The 14,805-nt window shown below is 38.9% G+C and overlaps 1 protein-coding gene across 1 annotated transcript; it reads left to right on the forward strand.

Moving 5' to 3' along the window:
* The first annotated feature begins 487 nt into the window (after window positions 1-487).
* On the forward strand, window positions 488-1,786 carry LOC134844381 (protein slit-like). Its single transcript, XM_063861035.1, has one exon. It carries the CDS (start codon window positions 514-516, stop codon window positions 1,648-1,650), a length of 1,137 nt encoding a protein of 378 aa, XP_063717105.1. The 5' UTR covers window positions 488-513; the 3' UTR covers window positions 1,651-1,786.
* Window positions 1,787-14,805: the final 13,019 nt, after the last annotated feature.

Genomic DNA, 14,805 nt, shown 5'->3' on the forward strand with positions numbered 1-14,805 from the left:
GCGTAAGCAGCGCACTGATTTGTCTTACAAACTATTTGGAACTCAACCATTTGAAACAAATGAACTTTAATGAACTGTTACTACACCCACAATCATCTGTTATTTTCTTAAATTCTTCATCAACTTTTTTTGGAACTGAATTACTTGTAATAAAAACAAAAAGCACTAAGTTTAACAAGGCCTGAAGTTCAATCGGCTTGAGTACCGTTGGTTTGTTGAGCTAAACCCAATTACAAAACAGGCACCCCTCCCCCTTCCCTACATCAGTATTTCAACTTTCTTGCTTGCACCACTTGATTGATGCTTTATGATGAGTTTATCGCTAGCACCGAGAATCAAGTTGGATTTTTTAAAACGAAAATATTAGATACACCCCTGAAAAATGTGATAAACCAACAAATGAGATCAAAACTCCGCCAGCTCTAATTTTGAGCTTATTTTAGTTTACTCAAAACCATTACTTTTCTGTTTTTATAAATACGTTTCTGCATGTTTTTACCGCACTAGAGAAAAATGAATACAGCGTGTGTGCTATTTATTGTGTTTTTCTTGTTTCTGGCTGAAAATTTTGTTTGTTCAGTTGTTTGTCCAGATAAGTGTCGGTGCTCTACTTATGACTCACAGATGACCCAAGAGCTAGTCGTGGATTGTTCATTCGCAAACTACTCAGTGTTTCCTAGGCTTCTTCCAAAAGCACAGATTGCCAATTTTTCCTCAAACAGTTTAGAATTTCTGGATGAATCGGCGTTCCGTGGAAGCCAGTATTTGAAAACCATCGATTTATCGGGCAATAAAATACGACAACTTGGGCCGGAACTATTCAACGGTTTACACAACTTGCAGACAGTATTTCTAAACAATAATGACCTTTCTTTTTTCAATTGGCATGTTTTCGATAGATACATTTCCCCTGGTCAGAGCCTCGCCAGCTCAGAGCTGCGTCGCATCAATCTCAACGACAACCCGTGGCACTGCAATTGTCCACTAAAACTAGTCTGGAACAAACTTGAAACCCTCCAAGGAGTCGAGTTCGAGCCTTTAGTCTGCTTTTCGCCTTCAAACTTAAACGGTCGTCGAATCGCAGACTTGAATGACTTATGCGACGACAAAATGAGCATCCACGATATTATCATAATAGCATTAGCGATTTTTTGCTCGATTCTTAGTGTAATTTTTACATTTTGGGGCCAATTGAAGGGTTGTATTTGTATGTGCAGACAATCGACAGCAGAAGTTCCGCTTGAGCGCATCTCAAAATCTTCTGATAATCCTGCGCGTAGTCGAGATTTGAATGATTATAACCGTTTTGATATTTCTGTGAATCAAGAATACGCAAGCAGTAACTATGATTATTTTGATGGCAGTGGATCCGACGTGTATTCCGACCACATAGCGGCGAACAGTAATTATGTTCCAATTGAGAGGCGAGAGAGTCGAATCAGACCTGGTTCACAACCTAGCGGCGGCGGTCAGTTTAGTCCAAGAGGGAGTCAGTTTAGTCCATCGCGGCCGACCATAGCTCCGTACAGAGAGAGCTTCAGAAGTGTTTCGGTTGACCAGAGGTACAACATGCCGGTATCAGTTTCGATTCCGGAAGCTCCGCTAGAGTCACATCGTCGTTTGCCGAGTTTCAAGGAAACCAGTATATGAACAGTCAAAAATTGCGCAAACGATTATTGAACTGTTGAATTTTCATTATTAAAGAAATGTACACGAAAAAAATGATTGAATTAAAATGATGTTTGTAAAATTTCTACCAGCAAGAAAATTAAAAACAAAGTTAGAAAAGTATGAAAAATAAAAATTGGAATTTTTTTGAAAGTTAGAACCTCATAGCAACATGACTATCGTGTTAGGCGGTGTAAAATGATGCAAGCTTGCAGTATAACACCATAAAACGTCTATTTGCGGGCACATGAGAACTTTATATCGGATCTATTTCTGAAGTCATCCTGGGTATTCATCTCATGCAGCAAAAACAAATTTGTCAGAATAAAAACGTTGCAGAGCTCGGGAGCCGAGACAAACCAACGTTGTTGCTCCAAGTTTGACGAAAATGTAATCAAATATTTCGGGAGGGGGGGTCGGATTTTCAAAAAAAAATTTCAAAAATTTGTCGACCTTTTTTTGGTCGGCCAAATTGATTTTGTGGGCACTCTCAGAATACTATAAATACAATATTTTTACAAAATTTTTTTTTGCAACGCAGGCAAACTTTGAAAAAAAAACAGGTCAAAAAAGCCGGTTCAGCACTTTTTGGAACTCTTTGGCTGGTGAAGGGGTTAAATCCTTTTTGGGACTCTTTGGCTGGTGAAGGGGTTAAATCCTTGAAAAAAAAACAACCGACGCCCCTTACCCCCCCCCCACCAAAAAAATCCACCCCTGCATCAGCTACTGTATAGTTTATGCTGCAACTTTTGTCTCGCATAGCTAAATTTGTGAGCTCATTCTTTTTTGACGAACATGTTCTCCTAGTCGTCATTTGTTTCTTCTTTAGCAAACTGGAAACTTTCAAGGGTGAGTTGATGGAACGCATTATTACAATGCATCTAAGCAGGAATGGATCTGGGATTTATTCAAACCGGGCAAAATTATTTTGTCAAAAAATTCCGCGGCTCGCAAATTTTCGAAAAAGAAGCTCAAATTGCCATTTTGCAACGTTTGGAAGGTTTTGGTGCGTTTTACTGCGTTTTTTTGGTGCGCGCTCCTCCCTCAAAGACTTGCGCTTTTTAACTGGCGCTTTTAAAAATTTTTTGGGCAATTTGGCCAAAAATGTAGGCCAAAAATGAATGCCGACAAACACTAAAAAATAGGGATCGTTTAGACACTAAAATTTGAAATTTTGTTCTCTCGGAGAAAATGCTTGTCGTTCAAATTTCTTCAATGGAAATTGTATGATACAATTTTTTTGGAGGTGAATCCGGGGACAGAGTCTCCCCTCTTCTAAGTCCGCCCCTGCATCTAAATATTTCTAATCCTTTCTTACAGATCTAATCACATGCTTGAAGCAACAGCTTTAGGAAAAGTCATTGCAATTATTAAGCTAATCATATAACATTTTTTCAACTTTGTGTGTTTTTCATCTGATCAGTTGAAAAATCGGGAGAAACTTTGTATTCAGGTGTGTTTTAGTTTTTTCTTTTTGTTTTTCACGCAAATTCAAGTACCACAAATATTCATCAGAATGGGTTGAGTGATATATTATATTGAAACCATTTAAATTGTGATTCGAACGACATTAACTAAAACTGGTTTGAAAATTTTGATTTTTTTTTGTCTAATTTCGAACTAATATGGTGTGAGCGAATAGGCTTACAATAGCTTATTTAAGCTTACTTTAAGCCGTGAAAGCTAGTTGTTCTCAAATAAAAGTAGTTTTTGGAATTTTTTAGCGCCATTTTGTACACAAAGTTGAAAATTCGGAAAAAATTTTGTAATTTTTTTAAATTTTATTTTTAATTTTTTTAAACATTATTTTTCGTTTTTCTAGTCAATTTTTTCTGCAAAAATGTTTTCCGAATAGCCTTTGTTACTATGACTGTGAACTATGCTTAAGTTTTGTTTTCGTTCAGATCATTTTATCGCTACAGAAAAAAACGGCACTAATTTGAAAAAAATATATGTCGACTGTGGTCGGAACATTCTGGGCTATCCTTGTTCTTAACATGTTTTCATCACTTTGAGTTGTCTGCAATGACTTCAGTGAGTCACTAAATTTCGCATATCAAAATGTAGTGTTCTTTTGATTTTGTTTATATCCTCTTCATTTTTTCCTAATAAGTTCTTTTCTGATTTGTAGCAATCAGTTAACGCCAAGTTTTTCTTCAATTGCTTTAAGAAAAGAAGCGCGATACACTTTGCCACTCATACAGTAGAACAGAAAGTTGGCCGAAATATTAATAATCACCGTCGCTTCCGTGGCCGCTGTGAAGAAAAGCACTCGACTCCTGGATTCTTAGCACGTGAAAGGAGTCCGGAGAAGACTTAAGCTAGCACCGAGATAACCAAAAACGATACAGCTAAGCAGAACAGGATCCGAACATACTCCCTCGCATTCTGCTGCTTCTGACCTTTTCGTTCGGAATTATGGTCGGGTGCTACCGGGTCTTCTGATCCGCGGGTCGAAGTGGCATTTCCCTTCCTTTTCCCCAATCCCTTGTCTCCGTTTCGTTTATCTGTTGGTAATAATGTTAGAAAACTTAAGAGGAGAAACATCAATTTTCCAGATGCAATTTTTTTCTCCGGAAAAAGTTCCAACTATTTTTATCAGAAGTAGATGAATAATAAATCATATCAACTTACTCTTCGTTTTTGCTCCTCCGCCATCGGTTTTTAGTTTCGTTTCGGCTCGTTTCAGCGGGGAAACCGCGAAAACAACATTGCACACGAGTAACACTATAGGAGTGATGATGGCGAATAATAGAAGTGTTATCCATCAGCCGAATGTGTAATAGACACTCGGCAGCGAATCACCCTCTTTGAAAAAGAATACATGGAAGTACACCTCATGCTCAATCGATGATCCTACTCATTTATCAAATTTTTATACGTTTCATTGTTTTGGTTCCAATCATTTATTTTTCTTTTGATAGAGAAAATTTTGAATTTTTTGAGAGATGTCTCCAATAAAGGGAAAATTTTGTTGAAAAAACCTCGATATATTGTCAAAATACCTCCAACAATTCATGTTTAACTGGCACGTGAAAAGGCATTCATTTTCAGGCAAGAGAGAACGTTTCATTCCAAACTAAGTTCGTTGCAGGCTTTCACATTTTTTAACCAAGAGCTCACAAATAATGAAAACAAAAATTCCATCGGATCAAAGCGGATGCTATTTGTTTTTAATGTCACCGCCTGATTAGTTGTTAGTTCACTCATCATTCAGGGAAAAAACCCAAATTTCCCCAAAATTGTTTTGGAACGAAATCATCGGGTATGGGACTAAAAAAAAGCTTCTCTGAGTTTTGGGAAAGCTCAGAACTTTAGTCCTTTAAAGCTTATGCATCGTTATATTCAACATACAGAGTAGCATAATGTATCTGGAATAGGTTTTGAACTAGTATTTATAAACCAATTATATTATTGATAAAACTATCGCTATAAAATTTTACTAACTAACCAATCATATTCCAAAAATTACATTGATAATTATTTGTAAGTGCTGAAACTACTTGTAGTTTCTGCACCACAACAATTCTAATAAATCTAAGACTACAGTTGTTCTCCTTTTGGACAAGCTCCAAGACCAACTCGCAAGTACCAGTATACACTAGATCTATTGAGACTAGGAGATTCAAGAGTAAGATTAAGATTAATATTAGACTAAGAGGTTGCACAAATCTATCCGGCCGAAAATAAGATAGCGTGACGAACAGACGGTGTACCTTATCTGAAAATACTCTTTGAGAAAGCTACATCAGGCTTAAACTCATCTGGTTCAACCAGTGAGGCACTTCTCCTTTTCATAATATTTTGCAGCCTCTTTAAAATTTTCTACTCCCTCATAAAAACCTACTATAACTTCTCAAAAAATCTTGAGCACCTTCTCTAGGTACAAAGTTTCAACAACCTTTTAATTTTTACTACTTTTATTTAACAACAAAAAAAATCTTTCTTCTTTTTGGAATTTTTGTTATCTTTGTAGCCTCCCTCATCCTTACCATTTGGAAATGTATAAAAAAGGCAATAATTAATTTCACATTAGCAACAATTCTCCTGATAATTTTTATCGAACAATACTATAACAACATAGGTACTAATTAGGAAAAAAACTGTTTATTAAAAAAACCAAAATGCTAACCAACAACCAAATAAACAATCGCCACCAACCACTACATCCCAAGACCCCCCAACAACACCAACATATAGTAAAACAAGCCAACACTAATCATCTACCCGTATTTCATTTTAAGAAAATCCTTATTCATTCGAAGAAAGACACGCATCATTATCCGAATCTTTGATACCAGCAAATCGTCAACGAACCCCTAAATGAACTACAATACGAACCAACATATAACATTTACCCCTCACTTCAACAAAATAATAACAGAGCTAGACATCCAAGCCAAAACCAAAATTTAACATCTGAATAGAAAGACAATTATTCACCATCGAAGAAATCGAAACCTTGCAACACCAAAAGTTCATTTTATTATTTCTTCACCACCCTCTTTGACCCTTTGGATCTTTCTAGTAATACAATTCTAAGTACCCCCCATCACTACAGACAATTTACCAACAAAATACCTCAAATATCCCATCAGATTTTTAAGGTTCAACACCAACCTCTGAACAAATTCGTGATAATCCTTTTAATTCTCCTGCGTCAACACATCGTCCACCATATTGGATGACACAAGCATTCTCCCAAGGCGATTAAAACTTAGGAAACGACCCCATTGACATTTCATCCGATACCTTTTTAACCCTAACAGAAACCCTATCCCTATCATCAACCCCTTCAGTAATAAGTTCCTCCCATCTGCACCCCAGCTAGTCAAGGCCAGGGGCAATGGTTCTGACTTTATCAAATCATAAGAACTAATTCAAACGAAATTAAAGTCACCACCGGGAACCCGTTCTACCTTTCCGAGGTAGCAGTGGTGGTCATGAAAGTACAATCTGCACAAGTTTGCCTATTGATTGTACGCACCGGGACAACGCCAACATGACTTGGCGGCTTGGGCATTGGCATTGCCTTGACCCACGAGTATCAGTGCTTCACATAGCAGTGATTGATTATTAACTTTCTAACGGAGCACCGATATGAGCAGAGCGGACATTTAAGCATCTCATCACCTGTGCCAGTGTCTTGGTTTGATGCGAAAGATTGCCGTCTCAGATGCGGTGCTGAGACGGTTGGTTCTGATGCGCTGATCAGTTTCACATGCGGGTGACAGTTTTGTATGTGCTTTGTCCAACCGCTGACATAGACATAAGTCTTGTTACAGTCGGACAAAGGGCAGTCGAAATAACCCTTTTTGGACCCCCCGTCGCTGGGCTGCTGAAGGATCTATACAGTTCTTTCAATTCCTTTAATAGTTACAGTTTCTTTCAGTTCCTTCAATAGTTACAGTTCTTTCAGTTCCTTTAAAAGTTTCAATTTCACCAGCGGAGATCTGGACCAAGGGTTCTGAATGATTATCTCTGAGATGCCTGTACATCTCTTTTTTGCTATGAAACATTCTACCACAGTTTTCATTAGCACATTGAACTGTTTGCGACCTTTTGCCGATAGCATTTGCTTTAAAATCCCCACCGTCTGTAAACTTAAGTTTGGTTGTCGGATTGTGCAACCAGTTATCCTGGTCACACTTAGTCTTGTGCCCATGGTTGTCAAGATCAGCTCTAAGTTGTCGAATCCAATCTTTTTGCCAAACTTTAGCACCTTCAAGTAGATCATTCGACCCCGATGTTTTTAAAGGAAGCATACAGTCGAACCCTTCTCCTGCATAGTTGATGTGCGAATGGCGTTGTTATTACTTTTGCATTCAATTCCTTAAGCTTCTTTTCATTTCTGGTTTCTAGCCTGAGACACTTTCTTTTGGCGCGGTGTATAACCGCATCTAATCTACCAAGATCTGTGCATCTGATGACAAGGGTCTCTAAGCCGTATAGCAGGACAGGCTTTAGGAATGTCTCAATGAGGTGACCCCTGTTCCTTAGTGTCAACCTTTTAGACACCAAGGCCGGTCTATGACGTAACATTGCTATTCTTGTCTTAGAAATGCGAGCGCTGATAGCCTTGTCAGCGCTCCTATCAGATGCTATGATGCTGCCGAGGCACTCAAAGTGATTGACCTGTTCATCCTGTTCACTGAGTACATTGATAGGAACTATTGTATTGTCATTTGTGTTAATAACAATAGTTTTAATTTTCTCGGCAGAGATTTCTAATTGAGCCAAACCGAAAGTTTTTGCCATCTCATTCAGCAACTTGGTAGCATTTGCCTGGTTGTCACAGATCGAAGCCAGATCATCAGTGTATGCAAAGTTTCTGTTCTCTCCACTGGTCTTATTTAGGAGGAAGTCAAAAAGGATGATAAACAACAGTGGGCCTAAAGTGCACCCTTTCCTCACCCCCAGTTCACTAAAAAGGTGTTATCCTAACAAGCTTGCCGATGGGTTTGGCGTTGAGCGCTTCAATCAAACTGATGATATCTCCTGGCATTCCAAAATCCCTTAGGGCGATAAACAGCACTTCCCTATTAATTGAATCAAAAGCCTTCTTCAGGTCGATGAAAGTCATACAAAGAGGTTGATGGTTCTCAATCCTTCTTTGCAGCAAACATCTAAATGCCAAGATAGCTTGGCCCGTTGACCTGTAGCTTCCGAACCCAAACTGATAAGGTGAGCTCTTGTGCAGCTGCTTATTCACCCTATTTGCAATCACCTTTGCGAACACTTTGCCAACTTGATCAAGAAGGAAAATGCTCCGGTAATTGTTCGGTTCAGCTCTGCTTCTTTTCTTGAACAGATTGAGTACTGCTGCGTCCCTCCAAATTTGGGGAATTTTCCCCGGATCAAGCCAGATATCAGTGAAAATTCTTGTGAGAGGCTTGAGAATTTTCTTCTCAAGCAACTTAAGGAGGCCACTAGTATTCTGACTCTCACCGGGAGCCTTGCCCGTGTTGATTTCTCTCAAGGCTTGTAGCACCTCTGCTCCTTTAGAAAGTCCACTATCCGCACCTGGAAGTGACCTTTCAACAAATTTTTTACTCGCCGGTCTGTTCGTAAACAGATTCTCATAATGCCTTTGAAACTTCACATTACTGACTTCATCTTTGCTCCTTCTCTCCAACCAACTCAGGTAAACACTCCTAAGAGTCTCTTTCAACACCTTGAACGCTTCACGCGTTTGTCGAGGACGTGCTTGTCTTGAAATCCTTCCAGGCCACTCTCTAACATCTCATTTTGGGCAAACTTCCTCAACTTGTTGCACTTCAAGTTTAGCCTTTTTCTTGTTGCAACCAGTTCGTCAGTTCTGTTGTTTAGAACCTGATGATGTTAACTTCTCGTTTCTTGAAATACCAAACGTGGTTCAGTATTCAAATACTCAAAGAATGTATCCTCTTTTTCCTCAGGTTCCGGAACCGGTAACCTGGCATGGACATTGCACATCTACTCTTTAAGAGTTCTATTGAAGCTCTCAATGGAGTCAGCTGGGGACAAGCGGTTATCTGATGGTACGAACGAGCGACCTTGGGCCGATTTCAGACAGATATTGATTTTGGACCGTAGTCCAGGAGACTTCCTCTTGAAGCTACTTCTGAGAAAACTTTCACCGTCAAATGTCATTTTGCCTGGTTCTTTCGGAGGTAAGACCCCGCCTACAAGTTTAGCTTGATCTGAGTGATGCCCGGTACTACCTCCCCAGCTGGTTCTCATACCAATTCAGACCGTGTTCCGATCGGACAAGATATAATCGATGACAGCACCTGAGCCTCTGCGGTGACGCCACGTTATTAGCCTACTTAAAGGTTTCTTGAATAACGTGTTCACGATTTTTAAATCGTTTGTCGAACAAAACTCCAGCCAATTCTCACGGTTTGAGTTTGTTTGTTGGTCGGCAGACCAGGCACCAGCTAGTGGTCTCATTTCAGTCAATTGCTCCCTACTGATTCTCGCATTCAAATCACCGAATATCAGAGTATGAGATCCAACTTTACGGCTGGGGATGCCTTCTATCATTACTCTGAAGAGATCAGCATAGAAGCAATCAACCCGCTTTTCACCTTTCTCATCATCAGGGTTGGTGAGACTGTAACAAACGACTTTTTTAAACGTCTCACTATTGATGCGACTACTCAACCAGGCTACCATAACTCGATCACATTGGCACCTATGCCCGGTTAGTTTCATTTTTAACGAAATGAAAATGAGAGCAACCACGTTTCTACCTTTTCTGTCGGGGTCGTTCGCGCACACAATAGTGTAGTTTCTACCAAGATCAGAGACTCCTTCGCTATTTAAGCGGGTCTCGCATAATCCCAGGGCATCAAAATGCCGCTCAAGCATCAGCTGCTCTAACTCTCATCCTTCCAACCCCCTAAGGGTCCGACAATTCCAATGTCCAAACTTCCACGGTTGCTGCCTAACCAAAACATTGTGTCGGGCCGCTCGCTCCTGTTTCTGATTGGCTTCTCTCATTGGTTTGAATGTAGGTAGTTTTTCTACAGGTATGGCTAACTGGAATGTATTACCCAACCTCTGTTATACACCGAGGAGGCGTTATGCAAAACTCCTCACGGAATTCTGCATTCAGTTTAGTAGTGATACCGATAGTAGCTATATCTTCCGACTCTCGCCGAGGTGATATCGATGATTACCGCAGATTATGCACACTTTTACGAGCGCCTGCGAACGTCTCAATCCTAACGCGGGGAGGCACTGCAGATGAGAACCAATTTGACCTGTTGCCCCTAACGCGGGCAGGCACTGCAGATCTGACCTGTTACCCCTTCAGTAACAGGTCAGACACCAACCACTACGGTCACTCTAAACTTTTCTACTAATCTAGACGATCGATATCGAGAACTTCTAAACACAAATATACCTCTACAATTAGATTTGAACACATGTCTAGCACACCCTCCCCTATTTGGCCAACATCTTGATAGTATCGAGACAGGAGCACTAAATTGATTACAAAAAAGACACGACATTCACAAAGATGTACAAGAACATAATATATAAATCCTTACTCATGATAACTTAACAACTAAATTCGATATAACAGTAAAGCCAAAAGAAATAATTCCACCCCACCAAATATAACAGCTCACACGTTATCGCCTCCATTTATTACAACAGAACGTATCTAAAAATACGATAGATTTACAAAAAAGGCTATTGGGTATATTACATTTTACAATAAATATTCAGGTTTATCTTACACGTGTATCTTTTAAATGTTTTTTTTTCTTTAAAACCCTTTCCCTCCTTGTACTCTTAGAACCCACATTTCATCAAAACCCTTCCCCGGACAGGACAACAAGACCTCCTTGTTACGCATTATGATTGTGAAGAAAATCAACAAAAAAACAGTACAAAAATACGCACTAAATCAATTAACACAATGTAAATCAAACCACAAAACATAGAATCAACAAAAATAGTAGCAACATTTTACTCAAAAGCACGAGCTACAACCCTAATGGGATATAAACTTACAGCAAAATTCTCAGAAAATAAAGAACATTGCTCACAAGTCTCAAATGGAAAAAAGTAGTTTCGATCACGAATTTTTTTACCAAAGCCATTTAGAAAGACTTTTGCATCTTATCACTGAAGATTTCGAAAACGGATTACAACGATTAAAAATAACCACAAATAAAGGCAAAAATAGCAAATTAGTAAACTTTCAAGTTTTACCACACTCCGCGGATCAAGCAGAACATGAAAGATACCAAATTCATATTAAATAGAGGATAAATACCCGTATCACGGTACACACGGATGTTTAATTTATGACTTACATGATAAAAACTGGATACTGGATATCCCACTTTGGAATTAAAAAGCCCTCTAATTGTAAAGCTGACCCAAAAAATAGATACCAAGAAATTATGTTTTTAGATTGGAAAATTCAATTGAAAAAAGTACAATTAACACGTGATTTAAAAGGTTATACTATATTCTATCAAGGAATACGCTTACCTTGTAAAACTGATCAAGATTTTCTCGATCCTATCACTCGAATCCAGGCAACCCTTGTTTGGTTCCCTGAAGACACGTGTACTACATTTCAACTCGCTAAAATCCACGCCAGAATGATTAATTTTCACCAAAATATTTTAATGAATCAATCCCTTTTGAAAACGTCAACCCTGATAGGATTAGATTTAATAGTCAAAAAGATAAAAATGTTGATGATATTGAAAACAAACTAACACGTTTTTAATTTTACCCTGGAACAGAAGTCGCTTGTAAATATCCAAAATCACTTTTCAAAACACAATTGCCGAATACAAAAAAAGTTTTGACATGGAAACAGGAAAAGTATTTACTAACCCATCACAACCATATCAAAACCACAAAGATGAAACATCTTAAATCCCGGTAACTTTTTCCAAAAACACAGAAACTCCTGGCGGAACACTTTGCCCAGAAGATAAAGATAGCACACGATTGCAAGAATTCTTACTTATGATTTACACATGATTTGGTTCAACCCACTGTGGATCCCGGTAATCTTGATATGAAACTAGACTATACAATAAGCAAAATTGTTCAGGAAATGTCACTACTTGTAGTTTCTGCACCACAAAAATTCTAATAAATCTTAGACTACAGTTGTTCTCCTTTTGGACAAGCTCCAAGACCAACTCGCAAGTACCAGTATACACTAGATCTATTGAGACTAGGAGATTCAAGAGTAAGATTAAGATTAATATTAGACTAAGAGGTTGCACAAATCTATCCGGCCGAAAATAAGATAGCGTGACGAACAGACGGTGTACCTTATCTGAAAATACTCTTTGAGAAAGCTACATCAGGCTTAAACTCATCTGGTTCAACCAGTGAGGCACTTCTCCTTTTCATAATATTTTGCAGCCTCTTTAAAATTTTCTACTCCCTCATAAAAACCTACTATAACTTCTCAAAAAATCTTGAGCACCTTCTCTAGGTACAAAGTTTCAACAACCTTTTAATTTTTACTACTTTTATTTAACAACAAAAAAAATCTTTCTTCTTTTTGGAATTTTTGTTATCTTTGTAGCCTCCCTCATCCTTACCATTTGGAAATGTATAAAAAAGGCAATAATTAATTTCACATTAGCAACAATTCTCCTGATAATTTTTATCGAACAATACTATAACAACATAGGTACTAATTAGGAAAAAAACTGTTTATTAAAAAAACCAAAATGCTAACCAACAACCAAATAAACAATCGCCACCAACCACTACATCCCAAGACCCCCCAACAACACCAACAAATAGTAAAACAAGCCAACACTAATCATCTACCCGTATTTCTTTTTAAGAAAATCCTTATTCATTCGAAGAAAGACACGCATCATTATCCGAATCTTTGATACCAGCAAATCGTCAACGAACCCCTAAATGAACTACAATACGAACCAACATATAACATTTACCCCTCACTTCAACAAAATAAAAACAGAGCTAGACATCCAAGCCAAAACCAAAATTTAACATCTGAATAGAAAGACAATTATTCACCATCGAAGAAATCGAAACCTTGCAACACCAAAAGTTCATTTTATGGATCTTTGGATCTTTCTAGTAATACAATTCTAAGTACCCCCCATCACTACAGACAATTCACCAACAAAATACCTCAAATATCTCATCAGACTTTTAAGGTTCAACACCAACCTCTGAACAAATTTGTGAAAATCCTTTTAATTCTCCCCCGTCAACACAACGTCCACCATATTGGATGACACAAGCATTCTCCCAAGGTGAACAAAACTTAGTAAACGACCCCATTGGCATTTCATCCGATACCTTTTTATCCCTAGCAGAAACCCTATCCCTATCATCAACCCCTTCAGTAATAAGTTCCTCCCATCTGCATCCCAGCTAGTCAAGGCCAGGGGCAATGGTTCTGACTTTAAAAAAAGCATAAGAACTAATTCAAACGAAAATAAAGTCACCACCGGGAACCCGTTCTACCTTTCCTAGGTAGCAGTGGTGGTCATGAAAGTACAATCTGCACAATTTTGCCTACTGATTGTACGCACCGGGACAACGCCAACATGACTTGGCGGCTTGGGCATTGGCCTTGCCTTGACCCACGAGTAACAGTGATTGATTATTAACTTTCTAACGGAGCACCGATATGAGCAGAGCGGACACTTTAGCATCTCATCACCTGTGCCAGTGTCTTGGTTTGATGCGAAAGATTGCCGTCTCAGTTGCGGTGCTGAGACGGTTGGTTCTGATGCGCTGATCAGTTTCACATGCGGGTTTTAGTTTTGTATGTGCTTTGTCCAACCGCTGACATAGACATAAGTCTTGTTACAGTCGGACAGAGGGCAGTCGAATTTACACTTTTTGGACCCCCCGTCGCTGGGCTGCTGGAGGATCTCTACAGTTCTTTCAATTCCTTTAATAGTTACAGTTTCTTTCAGTTCCTTCAATAGTTACAGTTCTTTCAGTTCCTTTAAAAGTTTCAATTTCACTAGCGGAGGTCTGGACCAAGGGTTCTGAATGATTATCTCTGAGATGCCTGTACATCTCTTTTTTGCTATGAAACATTCTACCACAGTTTTCATTAGCACATTGAACTGTTTGCGACCTTTTGCCGATAGCATTTGCTTTAAAATCCCCACCGTCTGTGAACTTAAGTTTGGTTGTCGGATTGTGCAACCAGTTATCCTGGTCACACTTAGTCTTGTGCCCATGGTTGTCAAGATCAGGTCTAAGCTGTCGAATCCAATCTTTTTGCCAAACTTTAGCACCTTCAAGTAGATCATTCGACCCCGATGTTTTTAAAGGAAGCATATAGTCGAACCCTTCTCCTGCATAGTTGATGTGCGACTGGCGTTGTTATTACTTTTGCATTCAATTCCTTTAGTTTCTTTTCATTTCTGGTTTCTAGCCTGAGACACTTTCTTTTGGCGCGGTGTATAACCGCATCTAATCTACCAAGATCTGTGCATCTGATGACAAGGGTCTCTAAGCCGTATAGCAGGACAGGCTTTAGGAATGTCTCAATGAGGTAAGACCCCGCCTACAAGTTTAGCTTGATCTGAGTGATGCCCGGTACTACCTCCCCAGCTGGTTCTCATACCAATTCAGACCGTGTTCCGATCGGACAAGATATAATCG

The sequence above is a fragment of the Symsagittifera roscoffensis genome, chromosome 4 (genome assembly GCF_963678635.1).
Source record: "Symsagittifera roscoffensis chromosome 4, txSymRosc1.1, whole genome shotgun sequence".
NCBI lineage: Eukaryota > Metazoa > Xenacoelomorpha > Acoela > Convolutidae > Symsagittifera > Symsagittifera roscoffensis.